Raw genomic sequence first — 20,224 nt, forward strand, 5'->3', positions numbered from 1 at the left:
TAAAAATTTTTAATCGAGTGGCGGCGATGTGGGGGGACCTCGGTTTAGGGGTACATAGGTAGTTTATGGGTGTTAGTGTACTTTAGGGTACAGTAGTTAAGAGCTTTATGAACCGGCGTTAGCCCAGAAAGCTCTTAACTCCTGCTATTTTCCTGCGGCTGGAGTTTTGTCATTAGAGCTCTAACGCTCACTTCAGAAACGACTCTAAATACCAGCGTTAGAAAGATCCCATTGAAAAGATAGGATACACAATTGACGTAAGGGGATCTGCGGTATGGAAAAGTCGCGGCTGAAAAGTGAGCGTTAGACCCTTTTTTTAATGACTCCAAATACCGGCGGTATTTATCATGATCATGATCTTGATAAAGCCCAAGGGAGGGCGAAACACGTTGCTTGCATTTGTGACACTGTGACACTGTGACTTTGAAACAGCAAGGGATATTTCAGTACAGCCTGTACTGCAACTTTAAACCCGGGTTACCAGCATCTTTGAATATCCCAAGGTGAGGGATAACTTGTGCCCCACTATTGTATTGGATCATTAAACATACCTACAGCAGCCAAGTCTGCCTTCACAGAAAGTTCCCACCAGGACACAGCAATCAGCTGCTTTTCCTTTACGCTGCTGGAGCAGCGAGTAACACCCTGAGAGGAGCCGATGAGAAGCCTGTGACGTCAGACGCCGACTCACATGTGCAGAGGTTTGCACACTTCTATCTCCAGGAACGGCAGTTACTGCAGCTGCGGTCCAAGCCTTGACCGAAGGATTTCTTCTCCTCGGTAACACCCTCTGAACACTCTCTTGACTTACGGTACAGTAAACTGTATCTATTTGTGGTACAAGCCGTTATTTTCTTTCCACTGTTCCAATATCGGCATTCATTTGCATACGGCCACCTGCACTGTGTTGATACATATGAACTTGGTGCTTGTCTTTTAAGTTTTATTTTATGATATCACTGTTATGCCATATCTTTTAATTATCATTTTTATGCTATATCTTTTTTTATGTCATAGATTATCAATTAGTATCTGCATTATTCATCATTTATAGGTTTTAACCTGTTTTTTCATTAGGATTTTTTCCTAGTTTTATTTACATTACAGGGAGACGTCCCTATTTTTAGTGTATATATTTGTGTATCTTATTCTATATGTTTATTAAATTTTCACTTCAATTCCTTATATGGTGTGTATACTTTCAGCTTGTTAGCGCACTTTCTCTATCTTGAAGCTTTGGCTTCACTATTTGGTTATTACCTTATTTCCTCAGACACCCCTGCCCTCATTCTTTTTTGTCACAATGGACTGACTCTCCCACTCATAAAGGTGGTCACTCCCTTGACTGAACACCATCTCCTCACTTGCAACATCACCTCCCTCCCTACAACTCTCCCTCCGTCTACTCCTCACACCAAACTTCACAGAAGCATTATGTTTTTGATCAGCAACAGCCTGTTAATTCCCTCAAACCTCTCCTCTCATCCATCTCCTCCTTTTCCTGCCCTGATCAATCTATCTGCCACTATAATTCCACCCTTACATCGGTCCTTGACAATCTCTCTTACCATAGCTGGAAATCACACACTCATCCTCAGCCCTGACATACTCCTTTGACACGGTACCTATGCAGATGTTCCCATACTGCTAAGTGGCACTGGAGAAAATCTCAGAGTTCAGCTCACTACAAGTTCATCTTGAACTCCTACTATTCTGCCATTAATCACTATAAGCAACATTACTTCTCTACTCTTATCTTTACTTTCTTCAAACCCAAAATGTCTGTTCTCCACATTCAATAGTCTTCTCCACCCACCCCCACCTCCTAATACAACTTCTCTGTCAGCTTAAGAATTTACCAGCTACTTCAATAGCAAATTAACTCCATTAGAAACTAAATCAGCTCTCAACATACTTCCATTCTCTCACCTACTCAAATGCTTGCAATCAACCACAACCTACATAGCCATAAATGTAGCTCTTTCTCCCCTGTAACTGAGGAAGAAGTCTCTGCACTTAAACTGTGCTCTCACCTCACTACCTGTCCCCTTGACCCTATCCCAGCTACTCCGCTCCCTCTCTTCTACCCTTACCCCTATACTAACACACATTTTCAACCTCTCACTCTGTATATTTACCTCATCTCTGAAACATGCACTGGTCACACCTCTCCTCAGAAAACCTTCTCTCGATCCAACCTCCCCATCCAACTAATGCCCTATTTCCCTACTCCATCTTGTCTCAAAGCTTCTCGAAAAGCTAGTATATGCACACCTATCCCATTTCTTTACATTAAACTCCCTCCTTGACCCACTGCAATCTGGATTTCGTCCCCATCACTCCACAGAGCAATCAAACAATTGTTACAGCAATGGTTAAGGTTTCCATCGACCTATTTACTGCAAAATCAAAAGGCCACTTCTCTTTGCTTATCCTCCTTGATCTGTCCGTAGCTTTTGTCCACCCTCTTTTGCTCCAAACCCTCCAATCCTTCAGCATTTGTGACACAGCCCTCTCGTAGTTCTCTTCCTACCTGTCTAACCGTAACTTTGTCGCCTTCTCTGGGGCTTCCTCTGCCCCATTACCACTTTCTGTTGGTGTACTGCAAGGCTCCATCCTCGGTCCCCTTCTCTTCTCAATCTACACGTCATCATTAGGTTTGCTAAGTCCCACGGGTTACAATATCATTTGTATGCCGACGACACCCAAATCTACTTCTCTGCACCAGACCTATCTCTTTCCTTGCTAACCCGAAGTCCTTTCACTACCTCAAACTAAATCCCTCCAAAACTGGGGTCCTTATTTTCACCCCTTCTTCCAAAATCTCAACCCCTAATCTCTCTAACTGTTGACAGCTCCATCATTACCTCTATTATTATTATTCTTTATTTATAAAGCGCTGACAGATTCCGCAGCGCTGCCCATGGGTACAAGGATAACAGTACAGTGGAGAAACAATACGATAAGACACCTACCCTGCATGCCTGCTGTCTTGTGGTCGCACTTGACTCCGATCTTTCTTTCACTACTCACATTCAGTCATTGGCTAAATCCTGCCTCCCCAACCTTAAAAACATCTCTAAAATTAGACATTTCCTTACACAAGACACAACTAAGATTTTTTGAAAATATGCTTTTTATTGAAGACATAGAAAAAGCAATAAGGTTACATGCATATTATCACGCATATTATCACAAAGCCATATAGACATAAGAATATATAGGAATGTAAAACTATACATAATCTAGGTCTGTAGGAATGTTTATAATACACAAACTTGCCAATAAAAAGTATTTAAATTTTTTAAAGTAAGTCAAATGTAAACAATAGTTATGGCATATATTTCACTATATGGAGATAACAAATGGTCTTCATGTGTCTTCCTTATTTTTTATAACACAGCAAAACAAGTTTTTTTTTTTTTATATATATAAGCAGTGTGATGAGATTGAAAATACTAAACTTAAAACTTGTAACTCAATTTGTAAGGGAAGCTTATAAGCCTATGGTAAAATCTGTTAAGTATAGATAAACAGAGATGTTAAACAAGAAATATCAACAAAGAGGGCGCCATTTATATGTTTAGATAACACAATAGGATATGAAGGCATGGTGCAATATATAAAACGTGGTGGCTCAGGGTATTTTGATCAATAGTTACAATGAATGCGCCACTCTTTTGCTAGAATAATATGGTATGATATGTAGGTGCGGTATAATATTTAGAGTGCGGTATGGACAAGATAAACCGCGTAGTGAGTTCTCCCGGATTGGGAGGCTTATTATAGGGGGGGGGGGGAGGTGGGAGTTTGAATATAATAAGTAAATATATATCGAATATGTTACACATTTAGATATCAATATATTCAGTAGCTATAATGAGGATACTGAGGAAAGCCAGTTTTGTTTATGAGCAGTTACATGTCTCTGAGCTCCCAGTTGTAGATAAAGGTCTGCACCTAGCTAATATGGTGGAAAAGAGGATCTTGCTGTCTCGGCCACTGGCAGCTTAACCCCCATGTAATAATGTCTTTGGTGCTAGCCTAAAGGTATGACATAGGAATAAAATGAAAAATTGAACTAAGTAACTTATACACTGCGAGGAACAATATTAAGCAGGAAACCAGGTAGTAATAAAGAGCTTGTCTCAATAGAAGGAATATTAAAAGTTAGAGACAATATGGTGTGTTACAAACAATATTCCACAGATATATAGACCAGCTAATACCCATTTCCTATTGCGGCCACTGGCTCATTAACATATGTCAAAGCATAATCAAGAACGGTGCACAATATCCTATTGGATGCAAGACCTATCTGTGAACTAATATATATTAAGTAATGGTATATATGAGATACTAAATTAATTGGCATGTGATAACATAGACAGGGTAAATATAAATATGTCTATTTTTATGGATTGTGGTTTTTGGGAAGAATAGTGGAGGCTGTATATAATGTTTAGTAATGAGCAAAACGGAACCATATAAACAAAACATGGTTAAACAGACTATTGGAGGAATCATGCCATTTTTAGATGCATGCTCAAGATAAAAACTTTAACAAGCAGAACCTCTAGACATAATAAAGATATATGTAGAACAAGAACTTTCATGAACATATAATATCTCAGGCTTCAAAGTAGTATGGTATGCCATGTTGGATTATGTGGTGTCCATAACAGTTTCCCAACATAGGCTGCAATATATAGAAACAATCCATCATGGCAAAACATGCAGCAATTTTACTTTTCTTTTGTCAATCCATCATGGCAAAATATGCAGCAGTTTTACTTTTTCTTTTGTGCCTGTATATAAGCATTACCCTTAGGTGAAACAGCCACCAGAAGATGTCCCAAAGGGCAATATATATCCTAGAAACAAAGTCTCTCAACCGATCCCCTGCTTCCTCAGTAGTGACAGTGTGCCTCTGAAGGCAATGGAATATGTAGAAATAGAGTACATGTGGCAAGAGAGGTACACATTAAACAGCACACCGATCCTCAACATGAACCAATAGTCCATAGATATATCTAGCCTGTATGTAACACGAGGCTCACTCTCACTCTTAACTGCCTGTATATCTGCACATGATAGAACCTTTGGGCACCTTAAGGACGCACGAAGCTGCAACCATGTCTCCCACTTGCCTCTAGATTTCTGTGACGGCTCTGTTGGACTAAGTGTGAGAGTCGACTGGATCGGAACAACGATAATTTCCATGGCGCATAATGGGTTCTCACCCTGTAGTGCCGCACCCGCCGTAGTGATGTCTTCGTCTGCCGCAGCTAATTCAGGAGGACAACCCTCCACATCTCCCCTGTATGTAAAATCAAGCTGCGTGTCTGATCTAGAGATGTAGGTGTCCTCCGGTTGAGGCACTTCATACAGCAAGGCTTCAAATGCGGCATGGTGGTCCCTCAGCATACAGCGCAGTGCTTCCAAAAACTGAATAGCAGTTGACATGTTGGCTTTAGGTATCCGGTTTCTAGGCAGGCATAGGAGAAGTGATGTGGGTTATAGGTTTCGGTGAATGACCCAAGGGGATTGTATAGCGTCACTGTCATAAAGATGCAAAGATGGTCGCCCGTTATGAGCTGCCAAAGCAGGCCTCTAGTCTTAGTTAGCCCAAATCTCACTCGAAACCAGAAATAACTCACACGAAAGGCAGGATATGAATCCTAATAGTCAGTAAAGGGCTCCATAAAGATTAGTTGATCTAGGAACATATTCCAAAGTCCCCTATAGAAACATTAGTGCAGGAGCGATATGAAAATGCATCCATGCTTGTGTGCTGTTGGCTCCGCCCCCCACAACTAAGATTTTAATCCACTCTCTCATCCTTTCCCGCCTCGACTACTGCAATTCTGTCCTCTCTGGTCTCCTTAGCTGCCGCCTAACTCTTTTTGAAATCCATAATGAATGCCTCAGCCAGGCTCATCTTCCTTACACATCGCTCTTCATCTACTTGACCTCTCTGCCAATCCCATCACTGACTTCCTTTTGCCTCCAGGATTAAACACAAAATTCTCACTATGACATACAAAGCTATCAACTGCACTGCTCCCCCCTATATCTCAGACCTTGTCTCCAAATACTCTCCCTCCATCCCCTTCGCTCTGCTCATGACCTCCTACTCTCCTCCTCTATTGTCACCTCATCACACTCCCGTTTACAGGACTTCTCCAGACTGGCTCCCATCTTGTGGAACTCTCTGCCTCGCTCCACAAGACTCTCTTCTAGTTTTAAGAGCTTCAAGTGCTCCCTAAAGACTCTACTGCTCAGGGATGCATACGACCTACGCTAACCTTTCTTTATACCAGTTCCTCTCCTCCATTGCTATCCCCTTAACTCCCTTAGCATGTAAGCATAAGAGTCCAGCTGTTTGTTGATCACCTTCTCAAGAGATGACTACAACAGTGAAACTCTTGGCAGGGCCCTCTACCCATTTGATCCCTATAATTGTTTTGTTGTACTTCATCTTTGTTAATAGCGCTGCGGAATCTGTTGGCGCTCTACAAATAACCGATAATAATAATAAATAATAATAATAATATCTATGTAATATGTGTCATAGTTTTGCTGCTATAGCATTTGAAACATTACATCCTATTAAAGACTAGGGGCATTCCATGTAGTCATTCACACTTGTCATTTCATAGAAAGCCGCAATAATCTCACGTTATCTCACTTTCAGAATATGCTACTGTATCTGGGGAACATATCTGGTAAATATCTATTTGATATGTATCATAGATTTGTTGCTATATCACTTTGAACTTTACATCCCATTAAAGTATATAGGCATTCCACTTTCTCATTAACCCTTGTCATTCCATATAAAGCAGCTATAATCTCACATATTCTCACTTTCAGAATATGCTACTGTACCTGGGGAACATATCTGGTAAATATTTTATAGATATGTCTCATACTTTTGTTGCTATAGCACTTTTAAATTTAATCCCATTAAAGTATATGGGCATTCCATTTTGTCATTAACCCTTGTCATTCCATAGAAAGCAGCTATTACCTTGTGTAATCTCACTTTCAGAATATGCTACTGTACCTGGGGAACATATCTCTTATATATGTACTTGATATGTCTCATAGTTTTGATGTTATAGCACTTTTAAATGTAATCCTATTAAAGTCTATGGGCATTCCATTTTGTCATTCACCCTTGTCATTCCATAGAAAACAGATATAATCTGAAGTAATCTCCCTTTCAGAAAATGTTACTCGTCCTGGGAAACATATCTGGTAAATATCTATTTGATATGTCTCATATTTTAGTTTCTATTGCACTTTTAAATGTAATCCCATTATAGTCTATGGGCATTCTATCTTGTCATTCACCCTTGTCATTCCATAGAAAGCAGCTATAATCTGAAGTAATCTCACTTTCAGAATATGTTACTATACCTGGGGAACATATCTGGTAAATATCTATTTGATATGTCTAATATTTTAGCTTCTATATCACTTTTAAATGTAATCCCATTAAAGTCTATGGGCATTCCATTATGTCATTCACCCTTGTCATAACATAGAAACCAGCTATAATCTCACATAATCTAATTTTCAGAATATGCTACTGTACCTGTGGAACATATCTGGTAAATATCTATTTGATATGTCTGATATTTTTGTTGCTATAGCACTTTTAAATGTAATCCCGTTATAGTCTATGGGCATTCCATTTTGTCATTCACTCATGTCAATCCATAGAAAGCAGCTTTCAGAATATGCTACTGTACCTGGGGAACATATCTGGTAAATATCTATTTGATATGTCTCATAGTTTAGTTTCTATAGCTATTTTAAATGTGATCCCATTATAGTCTATGGGCATTCCATTATGTCATTCACCCTTGTCATTCCATAGAAAGCAGCTATAATCTGAAGTAATCTCACTTTCAGAATATGCTACTGTACCTGGGGAACATATCTGGTAAATATCTATTTGATATGTATCATAGTTTAGTTGCTATAGCACTTTTAAATGTAATCCCGTTATAGTCTATGGGCATTCCATTTTGTCATTCACTCATGTCAATCCATAGAAAGCAGCTTTCAGAATATGCTACTGTACCTGGGGAACATATCTGGTAAATATCTATTTGATATGTCTCATAGTTTAGTTTCTATAGCTATTTTAAATGTGATCCCATTATAGTCTATGGGCATTCCATTATGTCATTCACCCTTGTCATTCCATAGAAAGCAGCTATAATCTGATATAATCTCACTTTCAGAATATGTTACTGGTTCTGGGGAACATATCTGCTAAATATCTATTTGATATGTCTCATAGTTTTGTTGCTTCAACACTTTTAATTTTACATCCCATTATAGTCTATGGGCATTCCATTATGCCATTCACCCTTGTCATTCCATAGAAAGCAGCTATAATCTCACGTAATCTCACTTTCAGAATATGATACTGTACCTGGTGAACATATCTGGTAAATATCTATTTGATATGTCTCATATTTAAATTTCTATAGCACTTTGAAATGTAACCCCATTATAGTCTATGGGCATTTCATTTTGTCATTTACCCTTGTCATTCCATAGAAAGCAGCTATAATCGCACGTAATCTCACTTTCAGAATATGCTACTGTACCTGGGGAACATATCTGGTAAATATCTGATATGTCTCATATTTTAGTTTCTATAGCACTTTTAAATGTAATCCCATTTTGTCATTCACCCTTGTCATTCCATAGAAAGCAGCTATAATCTCACATAATTTTCAGATCATGCTACTGTACCAGTGGAACATATCTGGTAAATATCTAGTCGATATGTCTCATAGTTTTGTTGCTTCAACACTTTTAATTTTACATCCCATTATAGTGTATGGGCATTCCATTTTGTCATTCACATAGTTGCCAACATTTGAAAAAAATTTCCAGGGACACTTTGCAGCTATCAATTACCTGCATGGAATGTTTAACCACCCCCCCTGCCCTAAAGCCCCGCCCACTTTGCCAAACCCACATAATTAGCATAATTTAGCTCTGCCTATTTATTTATGGCGCAGAATATATATATATATATATATATATATATATATATATATATATAAAATTAAAATATGAAAATAGAAGTAGAATGTACAGAATGGAATTAATTAAATAAATGGCCCATGCATCATATGCTACTGCTATCTCATTGTGTTGAAAACATTCCAATTCTGTGTACACCAGAATTTGCATTGTTTTAAAAGATAGATAATCTCTTTATTACCAATTCCCTAGTTTTGCATAACCAACACAGTTATAAAAATACACGTTTTACCTCTGTAAATACCTTGTATCTAAGCCTCAGCAAACTGCCCCCTTATTTCAGTTCTTTTGACAGACATCCATTTTAGCCAATCAGAGCTGGCTCCCTGGAACTCCACAAGCGTGAGCACAGTGTTATCTATATGACACACATGAACTAACACCCTCTAGGGGTGAAACACTGTCAAAATGCCCTGAGAGAAGAGGTGGTCATAATAAGCAAAGCTATAACATGAATATTTATAGCACGGTGTGTTATAAAGAGACAACTGATTATATGTAGCATTTGTTTCTACAGGGAGAAATCTAGAGCAGCTAATAAGGAGTTATATCACCAGCAGACTGGTTATATACACCCTGTACAAACAGTTGTCACTCTGGCTATACACATTTTCCTGCCCTCTGCTGCAGGAAGTGCCAACATTTTGCAGAGTGTGGGATTTTTAGTTGTGTGATGCAAGGCTCAAGTGGGCCATATGTTATGCAGGGGGGCACATAGGGGCCAGACACTGTGGAGGTGGGCATATGGGGACTACATATTATGCAGGGGGAACATTGGGTTCAGCCATTGTGCAGGGGGGACACATGTGGACCAGATAATATGCAGGGGCCATGTCACGTGGGGACCAGATATTAGGAAGGTGGCACATCATGGGGACCAGCAATTATGCAGGGGGGAACATAGGGGACAAACATTTTGCAAGGGGCGCATTAGGGACCAGATATTATGCAGGGGGGGGCATATGGGGGCCAGACATTGTGCAGGGGGGCACATGGGGAACAGATATCATGCAGGGGGACACATGGGGGGCAGATATTATGTAGAGGGGGCACATGGGTGGCAGATATTTATGCAGGGTTAGCACTAAGGGGCAAAATATTATGAAGGAGGATGGGGGCTATATATTATATGCTGGGTGACACATGGGGGCTATATATTATTATGTAGGGGGGCATGGAATGCCTATCTCAATGCTATTATCAAATAATCTGCCACTAAGCTGTTGATTTATTTGTTATATCTGCTGGTAGAGATATTTTTCTGTAAAGCTTCTTAATTTTTTAATTACCCTGGCTATATTATTAGCAAATGATCTGCCACTGTATACAGTTTATTTGTTATCTAATCTGTTGGTTCTGTAAGTACAGATATTTTGTAGTAAAGCTTCAGAAGCTTTGCTACATCTGTACTTACAGAACCAACAGATAATAACAAATAAACTCTGTATATTATAACAGTGGCAGATCATTTGCTAATATCAGCCAGGGTAATTAAAAAATTAAGAAGCTTTACTATTTTTTAATTGCCCCTCAGATTTGCAAATTATCTACCTGCTGGTTGTTACAGTTAGTTTATAGTTTGTCATTTTGTTATTACCCTTTTTTCCTAGCATAACAGACTAAGTCTGACAAATAAAACTTAAGTCACAAAAAATGTTATTAATATTTTTTTAAATAATTCATTGGTGTACTGTTTCAGTCTGACAAATAAAACTAATAAGTCACAAAAAATGTTATTAATATTTTTTTAAATAATTCATTGGTGTACTGTTTCAGTCTGACAAATAAAACTAATAAGTCACAAAAAATGTTATTAATATTTTTTTAAATAATTCATTGGTGTACTGTTTCAGTCTGACAAATAAAACTAATAAGTCACAAAAAATGTTATTAATATTTTTTTAAATAATTCATTGGTGTACTGTTTCAGTCTGACAAATAAAACTAATAAGTCCCAAAAAATGTTATTAATATTTTTTTAAAATAATTCATTGGTGTTTCAGTCTGACAAATAAAACTAATAAGTCCCAAAAAATGTTATTAATATTTTTTTAAATAATTCTGGTCTTTCACGGTTGGTATTAGCAGTAGCAGCTGAGCTGGCTTTAAACCTTTTATTGCAGCTTGAGCTGAGCCGGTTCATTTATGCAGGGCTGAGTCTCACCTCTCTGGTCCAGATCGGCTCAAGTCAGAGGATTAGGCCCCGGGCGTGTGTGCGACAGTAGTGACACTCTCAGCTGCTCTGTCAGACAGTACTGTGTCCCTCCTGCTTGCTGCCGCGTGATGAGTCTAGTGAGCGGCAACGCGGGGTGGTCACGTGAGATGCCTGGTGACATCACCTCTGCTCGTCGCTGCTGCTGACCGCGCGAGATTGGAGAATTAAAAATTCAAAGGAGGGCCTCAGAGTGGCACGATCGCGCTAGCTAACTCAAAAAGTGCTGCAGCCTGCTACTCTTACCGGGACAGTCCGGGACATTTTAAAGGCCGGGACCCGGTCCCAAATTCCGGGACTGTCCCGGCAAAAACGGGACAGTTGGCAAGTATGCATTCACCCTTGTCATTCCATAGAAAGCAGCTATAATCTCACGTAATCTGGCTTTCAGAATAGGCTTCTATACCTGGGGAACATATCTGGTAAATATCTATTTGATATGTCTCATATTTTAGTTTCTATATTACTTTTGAATGTAACCCTATTATAGTCTATGGGCATTCTATCTTGTCATTCACCCTTGTCATTCCATAGAAAGCAGCTATAATCTGACGTAATCTCACTTTCAGAATATGATACTGTACCTGGGGAACATATCTGGTAAATATGTACTTGATATGTCTCATAGTTTTGATGTTATAGCACTTTTAAATGTAATCCTATTAAAGTCTATGGGCATTCCATTTTGTAATTCACCCTTGTAATTCCATAGAAAGCAGCTATAATCTCACATAATCTCATTTTCAGAATATGTTACTATACCCGGGGAACATATCTGGTAAATATATATTTGATATGTCTCATATTTTTGTTGCTATAGCACTTTTAAATGTAATCCCATTATAGTCTATGGGCATTCCATTTTGTCATTCACCCTTGTCATTCCATAGAAAGCAGCTATAATCTGAAGTAATCTCACTTTCAGAATATGTTACTGGTTCTGGGGAACATATCTGGTAAATATCTATTTGATATGTCTCATAGTTTTGTTGCTTCAACACTTTTAATTTTACATCCCATTATAGTCTATGGGCATTCCATTATGTCATTCACCCTTGTCATTCCATAGAAAGCAGCTATAATCTCACGTAATCTCACTTTCAGAATATGATACTGTACCTGGGGAACATATCTAGTAAATATCTCTTTGATATGTCTCATATTTAAATTTCTATAGCACTTTGAAATGTAACCCCATTATAGTCTATGGGCATTTCATTTTGTCATTCACCCTTGTCATTCCATAGAAAGCAGCTATAATCTCACGTAATCTCACTTTCAGAATATGCTACTGTACCTGGGGAACATATCTGGTAAATATCTATTTCATATGTCTCATAGTTTTGTTGCTTCAACACTTTTAATTTTACATCCCATTAAAGTCTATGGGCATTCCATTTTGTCATTCACCCTTGTCATTCCATAGAAAGCAGCTATAATCTCTTTCAGAATATGATACTGTACCTGGGGAACATATCTGGTAAATATCTACTTGATATGTCTCATAGTTTAGTTTCTATAGCACTTTTAAATGTAATCCCAGTATAGTCTATGGGTATTCCATTATGTCATTCGCCCTTGTCATTCCATAGAAAGCAGCTATAATCTGAAGTAATCTCACTTTCAGAATATGCTACTGTACCTGGGGAACATATCTGGTAAATATCTAGTTTATATGTATCATAGTTTTGTTGCTTCAACACTTTTAATTTTACATCCCATTATAGTCTATGGGCATTCCATTTTATCATTCACCCTTGTCATTCCTTTTAGTACATCTCCAAGAACATGGAGCACAGATATAAACTACTTCATGTTGCAATCGCTGGTAACCATAGTACCAGCACTGAAGCACTATTATGACGCCCACACGTACAGAGGCCTAGATCCCTTTGCTATTGGCTGCTAGAGCCGCGCATCACCGCCCACCACAGCGTGACAGGAAGCCGCGCCTTGTGCCCAGTGACGTAGCAGATCAGCTTCCAATCTCAACGCGGTTTGATTTTTCTACTTCCACCGCTCCCTGATCTCCCTGTCACAGGCATACCAGGAAGTGCACTTTTATTGCTAGTCGCCGCCCGGCTTCTTCGGCTACCGAACATGGCGGCGAGTCAACAGTGGGTCTTGGTGGAAATGGTGCAGGCTTTCTATGAGGTATGGTTGGTAATTCATGTGTGTGTGTGTAGCTTTACGTACTTATAAATACAAGGAGCACTTTATGTTTCCCCTATAGCCGTATAGTGAGACACTTCTGTGGTGACGTCAGGGCGGCGGTGATTTAAACTAGAATGGTAGTTGCATTGCTCCTTGCTCAGAGGATTTGTCCTTGTGGTTAGCGAGTATATATATATATATATATATATATATACATATATATATATATATATTTATGCTGAATTCTTAATTAATGTAGTTCTTTATAAGCTTTCCAAGAAACCACTGTAGATTCATTTAACCGTTTCTTATCCTTCTGGATAGCTATGGAATGTTCATATTTCATCAATTTATGTAGTCCCCATTTAACACTCTCTGTTGCACAGCTCTTTTTTTCACCCAAAGGTGGACGAATGATCGGCAGTTTCTTAGACCTTGCTGATACACTTGTTTGAATTCCTGCACTTTTAAAAAAATGTTTTTTATATAGATAATGCCTCTGTTGGATTTGACTTCAAAATTAAGTGACGCTGTTAAGCAGTCAATTATTCTTTAAAGATATAGTTAAAAATTGAAATGTGCTTTTCAATTTGAAATAAAAGCATTTGTGTTCTCCTCAGGACCCTTTCAGCAGTTTTTGGCTAAAAGTTTAGCCAATATTAAGCTAAAGTTAACTAATATTAAAAATGTTCAATTTGTATTGCATAAATTATGGTTAAATACATCTATGTAAAATTATGCTATTAACTTTTGATAGCAGAAATATATTTGATATCAGAAAGTATTACATTGCCGCCACCAGCTGTTTAATTATGCCACTCGGCTACTTCTTTATGCCACCTGGCTGGCAAATGTTTATATGTTTCCGTAGCATATGCACATATGCTGTGAGGACCTGTGCATTAGTATTCAAATACCATGCTAGTTCGTAGAGCTGGCAGTGGTGTATATTGCTTCTGAAGAGTTAATTTGTGTCATACAAGCTACCGCTGATCCTCTGAGAAGATGTGGTGTTTGAATACTTGTGCACGAATCCCTCGCAGGATGTGTGTATGCCGCAGAAAAACGGTAATAACTTTAAAGGGACAGTCAACACTTACGGTAACATTATTTAATATTGAAAAATAAAAAACGAAGATCCGCCTGCACTATACCCCTTCTGCCTTGCTTCTTGTACTAATCCCCGTCAATAACTTCTATAATACCAGGTAAATATGGCAGCCGAACTCCCCCCACCGTTATGTAGCTACCTTCTTCTTAAAATGATCAGCAAATCAGAATCCAATCCTCGGTCAGAAATTGCAAGCGCATGCAATTTCTGACTGAGGATTGGATTCTGATTTGCTGATCATTTTAAGAAGAAGGTAGCTACGTAACGGTGGGGGGAGTTCGGCTGCCATATTTACCTGGTATTATAGAAGTTATTGACGGGGATTAGTACAAGAAGCAAGGCAGAAGGGGTATAGTGCAGGCGGATCTTCGTTTTTTATTTTTCAATATTAAATAATGTTACCGCAAGTGTTGACTGTCCCTTTAATTTTTGACCTTTTGTATCACTTTAATGAACTGGCACTGTGTAGCAGGTTTCCAGTTCATAGTGTCCATTTATTTTACTTTTTATAGTAGTTTGAAGTTGAAACAATTAAATTGATTTCTTTGACAATCTGCATACAATTGAAATATTAAGCTTCATTTTATTTTTCAATCAACAAGTATTCATTTTTTTTCTTCTGGATTTGCTGCTAGAAGTTCATATATCTAGTAACAGATATTGTTAACAATTCCTAATCAGCAATTGCTTTCATAAGACGGTGACTAACAATTTATTAAACTTTTTGTATTCAGGCTCCTGCGTACCATCTGATCTTGGAAGGTATCCTCATATTATGGATCATTAGACTCATTTTCTCCAAGACGTATAAGCTGCAGGAACGTTCAGATTTAACGGAAAAGGTAGCCCTCTGATCCCATTTGCATTTGCTGAACTTATTAATTTCTGCTTGAAATACTACTGAAAGCCTCACAAAATATTACCTTATAGGTGGCAGCTTTACATATACAGTTGCCTCTGTGTCATAGCTATAATACTGTTTTGCCCATTGACTTAGTTTATTAGTTTGCCTAAGTAGAACTAGATTGATTTCTAATCACGTCATATTACAATCGTATTGATCAAGATATCATATCTCATTGTGTTGTATCTGCATGTGATGCTCATTTGTGCTACTATGCCCTTCAGTAGTTGTGCATGTGTGGTTTAACTCAGTGATGGCCAACTTCCTAACACATGGGGGGGCGCAGATCAGTATTTTAGAAGCTTTAAAGTGATGTTAAATCCAAGATTTAAAAAAAAATGCTAGGAGTTACCATCACTTTCTTTGATTTTTTTTTTTTTTTTTAGTAAAAAAAGGGTGCTAAACTCACCCTGCCTGTGCCGTGGCTCCTCGCTGAAGTCAGAGCCTCCCACGGCACATTGCTCTTTTACCAATGAGGTGACTTTTCCACTTCTAAACCAATAGCGGTGCTAGCATACCAGACACAGTCAGATGACAAGCATTGTTATTGGTTTAAAGGCGGAAATGTCACCTCACTGGTAGAGCGATGTGCCGTAGGCTCTGCCTTTAGTATGCTGCAGCAGCACAGATTATGTGAGTTTATCACTTTTATTTTTTTATTTTTTTTTACTTTTTTTTCTTTATTTTAGCTTCATATGAAACACATAAAGGTATAATATGCTATACAAAGATATGTTTTTATAACATTTTGCAAGCATGTACAATTAGTTAGGTAAGTAGATCAGTTTGTGTATCAAATTGCTCCGTGCCTCAAAATTGGAGGCAGAAGTATTTGAATATAGTTCAACATATTAGATTTCCTCTGCATGTCTCTGTTACAAACCTCTCAATGGTTCTCCTTGTAAATTATACAATATAGATACAACCTAAACGCAACTTTTTGACTTATGTATTGTCTGTAGCGGTGTTTCTCAACCGTTTTGTAGCAAGTACCCCTGTAGACATAGATTTGTTTTCATGTACCCCAACTGTAGCACAAATATTGAACTTTTACATGAGAAAAAATGGAAATCATGTGTATCACCTGATTTCACAAGCTTGTATCAGATATGTTAAGTAAATATATAGGAATTTAAAATTTGCCAAGATCACAACAGAGAATAATAAACACATAAAACACAGATATAAAGTCATTCGATATCAGAGCTGCAACAACGAATCTCATAATCGATTAGTTGGTTTGCAATTAGTTGGTCTTTGCACAGCACCAACTGCTTTACTCCAATGAGCTCCTGCACATGGTATTGTGTTTTATGGTTGTGCCCTTAGCCTAAAGGACGTCTACAGACATTTACGTTTCACTTTTTCAGAACAGTATACGTTTATAACTACTACTGGGTTATGTGCAACCCAGAATAAAATGGGAGTCATCATTTGGATTGTTTATATTAAATCAGGTGATTTGGGACTATGTTTTGCATGATTTAGTGCCAAGCTTGTGATTTACACCTAGCCCTAGACTGATGAGATTTGTTATTTGAATTGATGTGCGCTATTATCTGTTTGCACAATTATTAGCGGATTGCTTGCTATTGCTGATTATATGTACTGTATAGATAAATGTGTAAGGCTTTGTCTTGATATTGATATATAGTCATTAGCGCTTTTTACTTTTTATATTTTTAATTAATTGGAATATGTACCAAATTCAACCTCTTTGTATATATCTGTTATTTTAAGAGCGGACTAGATATTTTTTCCCTAACCTTTATAGCTGGTTATTATTGCATATAGATATTCAAGATATTGTTATAATGAAGTATAGGCTTACTTTAAGAAGCCCCTTGCATTGGTGGAGCTAACAAAGATAAATATCCCACCTTGGTGATATTGGTAAAACCCTACTTATGCATCTCAGGCACCATCTGAGCGCCTCTTCTCTGCTGCAGGCAAAATAACTTGCAAAAAGAGAGCAGTGGTCCAACCTAGGCAGGGAAATACTTACTCTGCCCTGTTATGAGAGTTCGAGGGTAGAAAAAAAAACACAACTTTCTTTAAAATGTCTATAATAGATACATCAGGAAATTTTTTTATCAAGGCCAATCCCTGGAGTACCCCTTGACAATGCCCCAAGTACCCCCAGGAGTACAGGTACCGGATGTTGAGAAACTAGGGTCTAAAGAATAAAGTTAAAGGGACACTGAACTTAAATTTTTTCTTTTGTGATTCAGATAGAGCATGCAATTGTAAGCAACTTTCTAATTTACTCATATTATCCATTTTTCTTCGTTCTCTTGCTATATTTATTTGAAAACGAAGGCATCTAAGCTTTTTTTTTTTTTTTTTTTTTTTTTTTTTTTTGGACAGCACTTTTTTATTGGTGGATGAATTTATCCACCAATTAGCAAGGACAACCCAGGTTGTTCACCAAAAATGGTCCGGCATCTAAACTTACATTCTTGCATTTCAAATAAAGATACCAAGAGAATGAAGAAAATTTGATAATAGGAGTAAATTGTAAAGTTGCTTAAAATTTCATGCTCTATCTGAATCATGAAAGAAAAAATTCGGGTTCAGTGTCCCTTTTAATTTTGATTAAACATAAACAAAAAAGACGTTCTAGTGTCGACCTTATGTCTGTGTGATCATTTTGCAAAATCTACTTGTAGTGTGCAGGGCACACTAGAGGCGTAAAAGTAATGGGAAGAGGGAAAGGTGGGTGTAGTAGCTGAATAATGTAGGTTAGTTGCATAGTTACGGGCCAGAATAGTGCAGTGGAGAGTTAAATTTTTAGCCAACGCTCTGACGGTATTGTTTCCAAGTCTCTAGCATTAATTCACAAATTTCTGTTTTTCCTGCTTGAATGCGATGGTATCTTTCTAGTTGTAGCGAAGTGTTTACCTGTGTTTTCCATTCCGCTACTGTAGGTGCTGTGTGTGATTTCCAGTGCTTTGCTATCAATATTTTAGCACTTTTTAACATTATCAGGAGCAGCGCATTAGATGTTCTGCTTTCTAATTAGGGAGTGAAAAAAATAAGATTTTGGGGTCAGGGAAAACAGTATCCAATATCACGTCTGTCATGTAATTTACATCATCTGTCCAAAATGTGTCTAGTCTAGTACAGTCCCACCAAATATGGTTTGGTGTTCCATCACCACCACATTCTCTCCAACACTTGCCACTTACTGATTTATAGATTGTTTGTTTGTTTGTTTGTTTGTTTGCAGTCTATTGGTAGTAAGATACTACCTAGTGATGAATTTATAGTTGGTTTCTATTTAATATTTGGATATGGGTGCCTTTTTAGTTATCAAGATGGCTGCAGTCCATTCTTGAAATGTAATATCAGATCTTAACAAATTTTTCCATGATTTAGTGTATGAAGGAACTTTGTTTATATCATCTAGAAGTAGTAGCTTATATAGTATATAAACTGCATATATTCCTCTGATGAAACTCCAGATTATTTTTAGTGATGGTAAATCCTAGCGGTTTAAAAAAAAATAAAAAAAAATGCTTGGTTTTACCATTGCTTTAAGGGCAGCAGATCAATATTTAAGAACTCTTAAGGGCCTCATAAAATGATGGCTACACATAAGGTCGGATTTAGGTAAGGTTGCTGGGTATCCTATGTCTTTTTGTTTCTCCCTCCAGACAGCTCTTTTGAGATGTGTTCACCACCAGAATTCTCCTCAACGCTCCTTTTTAGCTGTGCTTTTTCTTGGGGCCACAAAACTATAGCACAGATTCTTAATTCTTCTTTTTCCCAGGGGCTGCAAAATAAGTGCAGAGGGTCACATGTAACCCATGGGCCGCCAGTTGACCATCCCTGGTTTAAACTGCTCACATCCCCTGAGCAATAAGCAACTTTACATGGTGGGATCGTACCTCACTTCAGTCACTTAGTAGAATACTTTATCTAAATTCAAACAACTTACATTTAATGAACTTTCCAGAAAAATTATTACCAAGTTTTCATTTTTGCAGATATGTTATCCGTTGATATTTATAATGCAAATGAAATGAATATGAACCCTCAATTTTTTATCACGATTCAGATAGAGCATGCAGTTTTAAACAGCTTTCTAACTTCTATTATCAAATTTTCTCTTGGTTTCTTTTGTTAAAACGTAGAGACTTAAAGGGATATGAAACTCAACATTTTTCTTTCATTGTTCAGAGAGAGCACCACATTTTAAACAACTTTTTTTTTTTTTTTTTTTTTTTTTTTAATATAATTTTATTGAGGGTGAAGCAGATAAATAACATCTCAATTCCAATACAGAATACATACTTGTCTCCAATACAATGAACACGAGAAAAGGCATTAGATGACACACCAAGACAAACTTATTGTTTACCTGCTCCTTACAAGTTGTTCTTATTATTACACGTCACAATTGCTAATATGTCCTAGCTTCTCCCTCAATTTCTATTTTTCTCTTCACTTTCTTTCTTTTAACCTACAAAGCACCTATTTACATAAATACATGTACCAGATAATTTGCACTATTCGTATATATCCATAATCTTGAACTCGTCTGTATTCCTCTTATCTACCTCGACTTCCTACAGAGAGAATACTCATAACCTATTAATCATGTCTTTATTCCTAAACAACTTTTCAATTTACTTCTATTGTCTAATTTGTTTCATTCTATTGTTATCCTTTGTTGAAGTAGCAGCAGTGCACATCTGGGAGCTAGTTAATGCATTGGATGAACCAATAACATAAGGCCTTTATGTGCAGCCACCAATCAGCAGCT

General features: G+C 37.6%; 1 protein-coding gene across 1 annotated transcript in view; it reads left to right on the forward strand.

Annotated features, from left to right (window-relative positions):
- Nucleotides 1-13,287: 13,287 nt before the first annotated feature.
- The window catches only part of SPTLC1 (serine palmitoyltransferase long chain base subunit 1), a gene marked incomplete in the record, with an annotated part of 251,183 nt that continues 244,246 nt past the window's right edge, over nt 13,288-20,224 (forward strand). Inside the window, 2 exon segments of the mRNA XM_053702382.1 lie at nt 13,288-13,441; nt 15,287-15,394. Of these exon segments, the coding sequence (XP_053558357.1) occupies nt 13,388-13,441; nt 15,287-15,394 (162 nt within the window).

Source organism: Bombina bombina, chromosome 2 (genome assembly GCF_027579735.1).
Source record: "Bombina bombina isolate aBomBom1 chromosome 2, aBomBom1.pri, whole genome shotgun sequence".
Taxonomy (NCBI): domain Eukaryota; kingdom Metazoa; phylum Chordata; class Amphibia; order Anura; family Bombinatoridae; genus Bombina; species Bombina bombina.